Source organism: Pseudophryne corroboree, chromosome 4, assembly GCF_028390025.1.
Source record: "Pseudophryne corroboree isolate aPseCor3 chromosome 4, aPseCor3.hap2, whole genome shotgun sequence".
NCBI lineage: Eukaryota > Metazoa > Chordata > Amphibia > Anura > Myobatrachidae > Pseudophryne > Pseudophryne corroboree.
In genome coordinates, this window is record NC_086447.1 from 818,481,474 (window position 1) to 818,494,782 (window position 13,309).

General features: G+C 50.2%; 1 protein-coding gene across 1 annotated transcript in view; it reads left to right on the forward strand.

Annotated features, from left to right (window-relative positions):
* Positions 1 to 7,527: 7,527 nt before the first annotated feature.
* The window catches only part of CCT4 (chaperonin containing TCP1 subunit 4), a 55,087-nt gene continuing 49,305 nt past the window's right edge, over positions 7,528 to 13,309 (forward strand). The window contains exon 1 of the mRNA XM_063918486.1: positions 7,528 to 7,834. Coding sequence (XP_063774556.1) covers positions 7,702 to 7,834 — 133 coding nt within the window. The 5' untranslated portion in view covers positions 7,528 to 7,701. The remainder of the gene's footprint in view (positions 7,835 to 13,309) is intronic.

Below are 13,309 nucleotides of genomic sequence, written 5' to 3' on the forward strand. Positions count from 1 at the left end.
GGGCGGGCGCCCAGCATCCTCTACGGACTACGAGAAAAAGATTTACCGGCAGGTTTAAAATCTTATTTTCTCTTACATCCTAGAGGATGCTGGGGACTCCGTAAGGACCATGGGGATTATACCAAAGCTCCCAAACGGGCGGGAGAGTGCGGATGACTCTGCAGCACCGATTGAGCAAACAGGAGGTCCTCCTCAGCCAGGGTATCAAACTTATAGAACTTTGCAAAGGAGTTTGAACCCGACCAAGTAATAGCTCGGCAAAGCTGTAATGCCGAGACCCCTCTGGCAGCCTCCCAAGAAGAGCCCACCTTCCTAGTGGAATGGGCCTTGACCGATTTAGGTAACGGCAATCCCGCCGTAGAATGCGCCTGCTGAATCGTGTTACAGATCCAGCGAGCAATAGTCTACTTTGAAGCAGGGACACCAATCTTGTTGGTTGCATACATGACAAACAGTGCTTCTGTTTTTCTGACTGTAGCCGATCTGGCCACGTAAATTTTCAAAGCCCTGACCACATCAAGGGACTCGGGATCCTCCAAGTCACGCGTAGCCACAGGCACCACAATAGTTCATATGAAAGGATGAAAACACTTTTGGCAGGAATTGAGGACGGGTCCGCAATTCCGCTTTATCCATATGGAAAACCAGATAGGGGCTTTTATGTGATAAAGCCGCTAATTCCGACACTCGCCTAGCCGAAGCCAAGGCTAATAACATGACCACCTTCCAAGTGAGATTTTTCAACTCCACCATTTTAAGTGGTTCAAACCAGTGTGACGTAATGAAACTTAACACCACGTTAAGGTCCCAAGGCTTCACCGGAGGTACAAAAGGAGGCTGAATATGCAGTACTCCCTTCACAAAAGTTTGTACTTAAGGGAGAGAGACCAATTTTGAAAGAAAATGGATAAGGCCGAAATCTGAACCTTGATAGATCCTAATTTTAGGCCGAAATTCACTCCAGTTTGAAGGAAGTGAAGGAAACGGCCCAGATGGAATTCTTCCATAGGAGCATTCCTGGCCTCACACCAAGAAACATATTTTTGCCATATACGGTGATAATGTTTAGATGTCATGTCCTTCCTAGCCTTTATTAGCGTAGCAATGACCTCATCCGGAATACCCTTATCCGCTAGGATCCGGCGTTCAACCGCCATGCCGTCCAACGCAGCCGCAGTAAGTCTTGGAATAGTCATGGCCCCTGTTGCAACCGGTCCTGTCTTAGAGGAAGAAGCCACTGATCTTCTGTGAGCATTTCCTGCAGATCCAGATACCAGGTCCTTCGTGGCCAATCTGGAACAATGAGGATTGTTCTCATTCCTCTCCCTCCTACCATTCTCAACACCTTGGGTATGAGAGGAAGAGGGGGAAATACATAGACCGAATGGAACACCCACGGTGTCACTAGGGCATCTACAGCTACTGCCTGAAGGTCTCTTGACCTGGTGCAATACCTCTGTAGCTTCTTGTTGAGGCGGGACGCTATCATGTCTATCTGTGGCAGTTCCCACTGACATGCAATCTGTGCGAAGGTTTCCTAAAGAAGTCCTCTTTGGGATGCAGGTCGTGTTTGCTGAGGAAGTCTGCTTCTGAGTTGTCCACTCCCGGAATGAACTGCTGAAAATGCGCTTACATGATATTCCGCCCAGCGGAGAATCCTGGTGGCTTCTGCCATTTCCACTCTGCTCTTTGTGCCGCCTTGGCGGTTTACATGAGCCACTGCGGTGATGTTGTCTGACTGGATCAGAACCGGTAGGTCGCGAAGCAATGTTTCCGCTTGCCGAAGGGCGTTGTATATGGCCCTCAGCTCCAGGATGTTGATTTGAATACAAGTTTTTTGACTTGACCCAAAGACCTTTGAAGTTTCTTCCCTGTGTGACTGCTCCCCCACCTCGGAGGCTCGCGTCCGTGGCTACCAGAATCCAGTCCTGGATGGCGAACCTGCGACCCTGCAGAAGGTGAGCACTCTGCAGCCACCGTAGGAGAGACACCCTGGCCCTAGGGGACAGGGTGATTAACTGATGCATCTATAGATGTGATCCGGACCACTTGTTCCGTAGATCCCATTGGAAAGTCCTCGCATGGAACCTGCCGAAGGGAATGGCCCCGTAAGATGCCACCATCTTTCCCAGGACCCGAGTACACTGACACCTGTTTTGGCTTTAATAGGTTTTTTACCAGAGTCATTAGTTCCTGGGCCTTCTCTATCGGAAGATAAACCCATTTCTGGTCCGTATTCAGAATCATACCCAAGAAGGGCAGACGAGTCATAGGAACCAACTGTGACTTCGGGATATTGAGAATCCAGCCGAGTTGCTGTGACACCTTCAGCGAAAGTGACACGCTGTTCAACAACTGCTCTTTTGATCTCGCCCTTATTAGGAGATCGTCCAAGTATGGGATAATTGTGACTCCTTGCTTGCGTAGGAACACCATCATTTCCGCCAATTACCCTGCAATTGGTAATGACAATACTGTACCGTAATTCTCAGGTACGCCTGATGGGGTGGATAAATGGGAACATGAAGGTATGCAGCCTTTATGTCTAGATACACCATAAAATCCCCCCCCTTCCAGGCTGGCGATGATCGCTCTGAGCGATTCCACCTTGAATTTGAACCTTTTCAAGTATAGGTTCAGAGATTTTAATTTTAAAATAGGTCTGACCGAACCGACCGGTTTCGGGACTACAGCCAAGGTTGAGTAATATCCCCTTCCTTGTTGAAGGAGGGGAACCTTGAGCACCACCTGTTGGAGATACAATGTGTGAATTGTATTTAATATTATCTCCCTTTCTTGGGGAGAAGCCGGTAGGGCCGATAAAGAAAACCGGCGAGGAGGCACCTCTTCGAATTCCAGCTTGTAATCCTGAGAAACAATTTCTATTGCCCAGGGATCCACCTGTGAGTGAACTCAGATGTGGCTGAAGAGTCGAAGACGTGCTCCCACTGGGGCGGACTCCCTTAGCGGAGCCCCAGCGTCATGCGGTGGATTTAGTAGAGGCCGGGGAGGACTTCTGTTCCTGGGAACTAGCTGTGCCCTGCACCCTCACCTCTGATAAGAAAGGACGCTCCTCGTACTTTCTTGTTTTTCTGCGACCGAAAGGACTGCATTTGATAATGTCGTGCTTTCTTAGGCTGTGAGGGAATATAAGGCAAAAGATCAGATTTACCAGCTATAGCTGTGGAGACCAGGTCCGAGAGCCCTTCTCCACACAATTCCTCACCCTTGTAAGGTAAAACCTCCATATGCCTCTTTTAGTCTGCATCACCTGTCCATTGCATGTTCCACAGGACACGTCTAGCAGAAATCGACATAGCGTTGACTCTAGAACCCAGTAGACCAATGTCTCTTTGAGCATGTCTTATATATAAGACAGCATCTTTTATATATATCCTAGGGTCAATAACATGGTATCCTTATCTAGGGTTTCAATCTCCGCTGATAAGGTATCTGTCCACACTGCTACAGCGCTATAAACCCCTGCCGACACAATCGCCGGTCTGAGTAGTGTACCAGAATGTGTGTAAATGGACTTCAAAGTACTTTTCTGCATGCTATCTGCAGGATCACTGAGGGTAGCTGTATCTTGGTAAGTCAGCGCTACCTTTTGGGTAAACATGTCAACGGCTTGTCCACCCTTGGGGAGGATTCCCATCGTATCCTGGCCCTAGCAGGGAAAGGATACGCCATGAGAATTCTTTTGGGAAACTGCAGTTTCTTGTCTGGAGATTCCCGCTCTTTTTCACACAATTCATTTGGTTCATGAGAGGGGGGAAATGTTATCTCAGCTTTCTTCCCCTTAAACATGTGTACCCTCGTGTCAGGGACAGATGGTTCATCAGTGATATGCAAAACATCTTTTATTACAATAATCATATATTGAATACTTTTCTGCCAGTTTTGGCTGTAACTTTGCATCATCGTAGTCGACACTGGAGTCAGACTCCGTGTCGGTATCAGTGTCTATTATTTTGGATAGTGGGCGTTTTGAGACTCTGAAGGTCCCTGCGACATAGGGACAGACATGGGTAGATTCCCTGTCTGTTCTCTAATCTTTTGTGCAATAAATTTACCTCAGCACTTAATTCCACATATCCAGTCAGGTGTCGGCGTTGTCGACGGAGACACCACACACACACATTTGCTCCATCTCCTCCTTAGAAGAGCCTTTTACCTCAGACATGTCGATACACACGTACCCACACACTCAGGGAATCCTCTTATCTGAAGACAGTTCCCCCACAAGGCCCTTTGGAGAGACAGAGAGAGAGTATGCCAGCACACACCCAGCGCTAATACTCCAGGAAAAACACACAATGTGTTTACCCAGTAGCACTGTAATACTATTATTTGCTGCCAATTATGTGCCCCCCCTCTTCTCTGAAACCCCCTTTCACCGTGGATAAGCGGGGGAGAGTCCGGGGAGCTTCCTCTCAGCTGTGCTGTGGAGAAAATGGCGCTGGTGAGTGCTGAGGGAGAAGCCCCGCCCCCTCGGCGGCGGGCTTCTGTCCCGCTTAAATATAATAAAAACTGGCGGGGGCTCTTTATATATACAGTGCCTAGCTGTATATATATATCTCTTTTGCCAGAAATGAGGTTTATATTGCTGCCCAGGGCGCCCCCCCTGCGCCCTGCACCCTTACAGTGACTGCCGTGTGTGAGGTGTGTGGGAGCAATGGCGCACAGCTGCACTGCTGTGCGTTACCTCAGTGAAGATCATGAAGTCTTCTGCCGCCTCTGAAGTCTTCTTTTTCTTCTCATACTCACCCGGCTTCTATTTTCCGGCTCTGTGAGGAGGACGGCGGCGCGGCTCCGGGACGAACTCCAGGGTGAGACCTGTGTTCTGACTCCCTCTGGAGCTAATGGTGTCCAGTAGCCTAAGAAGCAGAGCCTTGAAACTCACAGAAGTAGGTCTGCTTCTCTCCCCTCAGTCCCTCGATGCAGGGAGTCTGTTGCCAGCAGGCTCCCTGAAAATAAAAAACATAACAAATATACTTTCTGTCAGGAAGCTCAGGAGAGCTCCCTGAAGTGCACCCATCTCCTCTGGGCACAGTATCAAACTGAGGTCTGGAGGAGGGGCATAGAGGAAGGAACAGATCTAAAGTCTTTCTTAAAGTGCCCATGTCTCCTGCGGAGCCCGTCTATACCCATGGTCCTTACGGAGTCCCCAGCATCCTCTAGGACGTAAGGGAAATATATATATATATATATATACTTTCACACAGACAGCGGCATACATAGACATAGCATACATACACACAGAGTACAGACATACATACACGCACACACGGCAGAGACACTCACCCATCCAAATAACAGCAAGAACATACCCCACTGCGCTGCCTTCCCGCACGTAGATAGCCATTGCCGAAGACCGTCACTGTCACACCTTTTCAGTAAACAGTATTTCCCCCGCTCCGCTACCCTGCGTCTCCCCCGGCTCCAGAAGAACTGCTGTCAGGAGCTGTAAGCTGCCGCTGCAGCTCCCCCTGCATGCTGCCTGCTGCCAGGTTGTCACAGTACATACGGAGGCAGCTGGGACACAGCAGCCTACGCTCCTCCTTTCAATAAAAAAAAATTAAAGAATCGGTCAGTGGCACCAATTGATCGGCGGCCAGGGGGGGGGGGGGGGTTTCTAGGTCCTCGTAAACCCCCCCTGCGTGCGCGTATGCTCCCCCGCTCAGCCTAACCCCAACTCCAGTAATATATGTTGGGATGTGGCTGTTGGCCATCGGGATGGTGACAGCTGGTATATAAAGTAACTCCCAAAATAAATGTTGATTTTATCCTACTGTTCTTCTATTCCATCATTACGTGTCTGTAAAGACAGTCTGTGTAAACATGTTTTTTGTGCACAGTCATATGTGTGCCAAAGAACCTTAAGGATGTGTGTGGCACTTTTGGAAAGTTAAGGCCCATATACTCTGGCCGATTTTGGGCTGAAAGCAGGTCACTTTTGGTGTGTTGAGCTGCTTTCAGCTCAAAGCCGCCCAGTGTGTATGCCCAAACGATGAGCGGTGAGCGCTGATGCGCACTCCCGCTTCATCACTGGCGGCAGCCGTTCATCTACTGGTATTACCAGTAGATGAACGGCGGGGCGAGCGGCTTTCCATAGCGTCCTGCTATGGAAAGCCGCTCACCCCCGCTGACATCGCTGGGCAGGGGGGAAAAGCGCTCAGTGTGTATGCACCTTTACATCAAACCCATCCCAACTTCCCTCCTCAGAAACCAGTCTGTCACTGCAATGGTGAGAGACATATGTCAGCAGCGCCTACATGGGGGACAGTCCCTTGTACAGTGGCTTGTTGCCCATCTGTCACTTCCTAAATGTAGCCATAAAATTGATGACCACTGATTAGTGCCAGGACTACTGTGACATGTACTGACAGTATAATTACTATCTGTACACTATTCCCTCTACCCCACTGGCTGTTGTTTTCATGGGATACGGTCATTAGGTTGACCACACTTAGGTCGACAGTCATTAGGTCGACCACTATTGGTTGACATGCATTAGGTCGACATGGTCACTAGGTTGACATGTACTAGGTCCATACCTCCCAACTGTCCCGATTTTCGCGGGACAGTCCCGTTTTTTGGGGACTGTCCCGCTGTCCCACCCGTGGGCCGCAGTGTCCCGCGGTGGGGGGGGGGGGGGCAGTTGGGAGGCTCCTGCACGCGCTGCTCTGCTTAGCAGAGATGAATAGACGCTGTGCGCATGCGCACAGCGTCTATTCAGTGCAGACAGAGGGAGAGAGGCATGCCAGCAGCTCACGGAGCGCTGGGCATGCCCACTCAATGATGAAATCGGGGGCGTGGCTCGCGATCGCGGGTCCTCCAGCGAGGCCATGCCCCTTTCCCATAGGCCACGCCCCTTTTTCGGGAACGCGCGCGGCTTCGCCGCGCGTGTGTCCCTCTTTACAAGCGGCTAAAGTTGGGAGGTATGCTAGGTCGACAAGGAAAAAGGTCAACATGCGTTTTTCACTTCTTTTTTTTTTTCATTTTTGGAACTTTTTCATACTTTACGATTCACGTGGACTATGATTGGGAATAGTAACCTGCACTCGGCACTTTGCCCGAAAGGACACTGTGCACTAATTGGGGTTCCCCGTCACTTTATGAAGAAAATGACACCAAAAAAAGTAACAAAACTAATGTCAAACTTTTGTCATGTTGACCTTGTTCATGTCGACCTAATGACCATGTCGACATAGTGACCAGGTCGACCAAAATGCATGTCGACCTAATGACCCATACCCGATTACAGAGTTCACTATCAGACTTCATTGGGCACCTGTAATAAAATGGATAAATATATTATCACACACTACAGGTCACAGGTTCCCACTTATGATCATCCTAGTACAGCCTGCAGAACTGGCCGTGTGTGATGTGCACTACAGGTCCCAGGACGCCAGCAGCCCTTTGTCAGTTTTTTTTTCTGCCAGCAGTAAGTGAGGGCAGATCTGTACAGGAAGTGATTCGGGGTGCGTAGGCGTGCGCCATGTGACGCCATCACGCACGGCACAGGCTCCCGACGTGCTCCGAGCCGCACCTCCAACCGGCTTTTCCTTCTAGAAGCTTCAGGTGCTACTGGTGCCCGAATCTCGCACTATCCGCCTTCATCTTGCACCCAGCGACCATCCCCGGCCCGGAGACCCCGCCATCCTTACTCCCCGCGCATCGCCCGGCCTCAGCATGACCAACTCCGCTCCCAAACTCATGGCGATGCCGTCCGGCGGCGGTAACAGTGCGAGCAAGAATAAAGGAGCCTACCAGGACCGGGACAAGCCGGCGCAGATCCGCTACAGCAACATCTCCGCGGGCAAAGGTGAGGCCTAGTGTATCCAGCGATGGCCTGTAAGGCTCGGGCATAAGCTGCTGTGTAGTCCCTGCTGTGCGCGCCCTGGGGTGACGGGGAGTACCGACGTTATGTCCGCAGGGGGCTCAGACATTTAGGTTTTGCCCCAATTTGGTGTTGGCAGAAGAAAGGGGAGGTCCGAGCCTGACCCTGTCACAGGGATATTCTACCCCCGGGTACATGGTGATGGCACAGCAAGGAATGGATGCCCAGTCTGTGCCAGTGGCCACTGAGTAGAGTACACACTCATTGTTAGCCTATATAGTTACATAGGAGTTGCTGGCAGACAGCAGTCAGGATGAGCCATGCATTGCCCTTATGTATATATAAAATATGCATGGTAAAAGTCAGCACATTTGATGATATTTGTTTTGACACATTTTGGAGTGATATATTGGCCATTTCGTCTATAGGCCCCTATACATCAGCAATCCCAAAAGTGCAATCTGCAGATGCTGAGATTTTTTCCCAGTTTTAAAGATTCCCCAATGGGCGATTTCTCCATGATGCATGAGACAGCCACACAAATTCACACGACATCTTTAGTGGGACTTAAGTTTTAGGGTAAGGCACTGTCTAGGTGCTGATCAGTGAGGAGGACACTGTTTTGGATGTCATGTATTGCTACAGCTATTGTTGTGATACATGACGTCCAAAATTTTGCCCTTCAAAATGTAAACAAGCACCATGGGGTAAATTTACTAAGGTGGGAGTTTTTTTTTTTTTTTTTTTTTAGAACTGGTGATGTTGCTCATAGCAACCAATCAGATTCTACCTAACAGTTATCTAGCTGCTTCTAGAAAATAATAGGATATGATTGTTTGCTATGGATGACATCACCAGTTAAAAAAAAAACAAAAAACTCCCACCTTAGTAAATTTACCCCCTAGAGCAGGCATTCCCAACCACGGTCCTCAAGGCACACCAGCAGTGCAGGTTTTAATGATATCCAGGCTGCAGCACAGATGGTTAAATCAAAATAACTGAGGTGAAGCCTAGATATCACTAAAACCTGCACTGTTATGCGCCTTACACACTGGGCGATAAAACTGAAAGATATGGACGATCTCGTTCATTAATGACCGAGATATCATTCATATCTTTCAGTGTGGAGGCAGCAATGATGAATGATACGCGGCCCCGCGCTCATTCATCGTTGCTGCCCCGTCGCTTGTGCATGCAGGCCAATATGGACGATCTCGTCCATATTTGCTTGCACTGCTATGGTGCCGGGTGACAGGGGGAGTGAAGAAACTTCACTGCCCCCCGCCGCCGGGTCGCCCGTCAGCTGTATCCGCCGACGGGCAGCTCGGCGGCGGATCACAAGTGTGTAGTGCCCTTTAGTGTGCCTTGAGGACCGCGGTTGGGAATGCCGGGTGGTCTTCAGTATGCCGACTGTCGGGATCCCGGCGCACAGTATACCGGCGCCGGCATACCAACACCTTTTCTCCCTCGTGGGGGTCCATGACTCCCCTGGAGGGAGAATAAAATTGCGTGGCGCGCGCCACCGTGCCCGCAGCATGGTGAGCGCAGCGAGCCCGCAAGGGGCTCATTTGCGCTCGCCACGCTGTCGGTATGCCGGCGGTCGGGCTCCCGGCCGCCGGCATACCATACTACACCCGGAATGCCTGCCCTACAGTTACATTTGTGCAGGCTTTCTGACAAGTTTTGCAACAGTATCCTGCCCTGCTTCACCTGCCATTGATTTAAACAAAGTCCGGTTCTCTGCTCTGTTACACGGGTACAATTTACATGGTCAATAAGAATATATAAGCGGATACCTTTTTTCTCTGACGTCCTAGTGGATGCTGGGAACTCCGTAAGGACCATGGGGAATAGCGGCTCCGCAGGAGACTGGGCACATCTAAAGAAAGCTTTAGGACTATCTGGTGTGCACTGGCTCCTCCCCCTATGACCCTCCTCCAAGCCTCAGTTAGATTTTTGTGCCCGACCGAGCAGGGTGCAATCTAGGAGCTCTCCTGAGCTTCTTAGAAAAAGTTAGTTTTAGGTTTTTTATTTTCAGTGAGACCTGCTGGCAACAGGCTCACTGCATCGAGGGACTAAGGGGAGAAGAAGCGAACCTGCCTGCTTGCAGCCAGCTTGGGCTTCTTAGGCTACTGGACACCATTAGCTCCAGAGGGACCGAACACAGGCCCAGCCTCGGAGTCCGGTCCCAGAGCCGCGCCGGCGGCCCCCTTACAGAGCCAGAAGCAAGAAGAGGTCCGGAAAATCGGCGGCAGAAGACATCAGTCTTCACCAAGGTAGCGCACAGCACTGCAGCTGTGCGCCATTGCTCCTCATGCACACCACACACTCCGGTCACTGAGGGTGCAGGGCGCTGGGGGGGGGGCGCCCTGAGCAGCAATATAAACACCTTGGCTGGCAAAAATACATCACATATAACCCCCAGGGCTATATGGATGTATATTAACCCCTGCCAGATTCCATAAAAATGCGGGAGAAAAGTCCGCGAAAAAGGGGCGGAGCCTATCTCCTCAGCACACTGGCGCCATTTTTCCCTCACAGCTCCGTTGGAGGGAAGCTCCCTGGCTCTCCCCTGCAGTTAATACACTACAGAAAGGGTTAAAAAGAGAGGGGGGGGGGCACAATTTAGGCGCAGTATACAACATATAGGCAGCTATAAGGGAAAACACTTTTTTATAGGTGCTATCCCTGTGATATATAGCACCCTGGTGTGTGCTGGCATACTCTCCCTCTGTCTCCCCAAAGGGCTTTGTGGGGTCCTGTCCTCTATCAGAGCATTCCCTGTGTGTGTGCTGTGTGTCGGTACGGCTGTGTCGACAGGTATGTGGAGGATAATGAGGTGGAGGCTGAGCGAATGCCTGTAAATATGTTGTCACCCCCTGCGGGGTCGACACCGGTGTGGTTGAACTTATGGAAGGATTACGTGAAAGTGTCAACTCCTTACATAAAAGGCCGACGACACGGAACAGCCGGCTACTCAGCTTGTGCCTGTTCCAGCGTCTCAAATGTCATGGGGGGCTCTAAAATCGCCCGCTACCTCAGATAACAGACACAGATGTCGACACGGATACTGACTCCAGTGTCGACATCGATGAGACTGGTGTACCCTCCAAATAGGTCCACCCGTTACAGGATTGAGGCAATGAAAAATGTATTACACATTTATGATTATACCCCAGGTACCACATAAAAGTGTTTGGTGAGAGAAAACTATTAGTAGTTTTTCCTGCATCTGAGAAATTAAATGAGGTGTGTGAGGAAGAGTGGTCTTCCCCCGGTAAGAAATTGATTTTCTCTATCGTCCTTGTGGATGCTGGGGTTCCTGAAAGGACCATGGGGAATAGCGGCTCCGCAGGAGACAGGGCACAAAAAGTAAAGCTTTCCGATCAGGTGGTGTGCACTGGCTCCTCCCCCTATGACCCTCCTCCAGACTCCAGTTAGATTTTTGTGCCCGGCCGAGAAGGGTGCAATCTAGGTGGCTCTCCTAAAGAGCTGCTTAGAGAAAGTTTAGCTTAGGTTTTTTATTTTACAGTGAGTCCTGCTGGCAACAGGATCACTGCAACGAGGGACTTAGGGGAGAAGGAGTGAACTCACCTGCGTGCAGGATGGATTGGCTTCTTGGCTACTGGACATCAGCTCCAGAGGGACGATCACAGGTACAGCCTGGATGGTCACCGGAGCCGCGCCGCCGGCCCCCTTGCAGATGCTGAAGTAAGAAGAGGTCCAGAATCGGCGGCTGAAGACTCCTGCAGTCTTCTAAAGGTAGCGCACAGCACTGCAGCTGTGCGCCATTTTCCTCTCAGCACACTTCACACGGCAGTCACTGAGGGTGCAGGGCGCTGGGAGGGGGGCGCCCTGGGAGGCAAATGAAAACCTTTTTTGGCGAAAAATACCTCACATATAGCCCCCAGAGGCTATATGGAGATATTTAACCCCTGCCAAGATTCACTAAATAGCGGGAGACGAGCCCGCCGAAAAAGGGGCGGGGCCTATCTCCTCAGCACACAGCGCCATTTTCTCTCACAGAAAGCCTGGAGAGAAGGCTCCCAGGCTCTCCCCTGCACTGCACTACAGAAACAGGGTTAAAACAGAGAGGGGGGGCACTGATTTTGGCGATATTGAGATATATATAAAGATGCTATAAGGGAAAACACTTATATAAGGTTGTCCCTATATAATTATAGCGTTTTGGTGTGTGCTGGAAAACTCTCCCTCTGTCTCCCCAAAGGGCTAGTGTGGGTCCTGTCCTCTGTCAGAGCATTCCCGGTGTGTGTGCTGTGTGTCGGTACGTGTGTGTCGACATGTATGAGGACGATGTTGGTGAGGAGGCGGAGAAATTGCCTGTAATGGTGATGTCACTCTCTAGGGAGTCGACACCGGAATGGATGGCTTATTTAGGGAATTACGTGAGAATGTCAACACGCTGCAAGGTCGGTTGACGACGTGAGACGGCCGACAAACTATTAGTACCGGTCCAGGCGTCTCAGAAACACCGTCAGGGGCGTTAAAAACGCCCATTTACCTCAGTCGGTCGACACACACGGACACTGAATCCAGTGTCGACGGTGAATAAACAAACGTATTTCTCATTAGGGCCACACGTTAAGGGCAATGAAGGAGGTGTTGCATATTTCTGATACTACAAGTACCACAAAAAAGGGTATTATGTGGGAGTGAAAAAACTACCTGTAGTTTTTCCTGAATCAGATAAAATAAAATGAAGTGTGTGATGATGCGTGGGGTTACCCCGATAGCAAATATTGGCGTTATACCCTTTCCCGCCAGAAATTAGGGCGCGTTGGGAAACACCCCTTAGGGTGATAAGGCGCTCACACGCTTATCAAGTGGCGTTACCGTCTCCAGATACGGCCGCCCTCAAGGAGCCAGCTGATAGGAAGCTGGAAAGATATCCTAAAAAGTATATACACACATACGGTGGTTATACTGCGACCAGCGATCGCCATCAGCCTGGAGATGCAGTGCTGGGTTGGCTTGGTCGGATTCCCTGACTGAAAATATTTTATTCATATAGAGCATTTAATAGGATGCATTCTATATATATATGTACGTGAGATGCACAGAGGGATATTTGCTCTCTGGCATCAAGATAAGTACGTTGTCCATATCACCCAGAAGATGTCATGGACACGACAGTGGTCAGGTGATACAGATCCCATACGGCACATGGAAGTATTGCCGTATAAAGGGAAGGAGTTAGTTGGGGTCGGTCCATCGGAAAATCCAACCTTTTTACCCCAAGTTACATCTCAGCTGAAAAAGACACCGTCTTTTCAGCCTCAATCCTTCCTTTCCCATGAGGGCATGCAGGCAAAAGGCCAGTCATATCTGCCCAGACATAGAGGTAAGGGAAGTAGACTGCAGCAGGCAGCCCCTTCCCAGGAAAAGAAGCCCTCCACCACGTCTGCCAAGTCCTCAGCATGACGCTGGGGCCATGCAAGC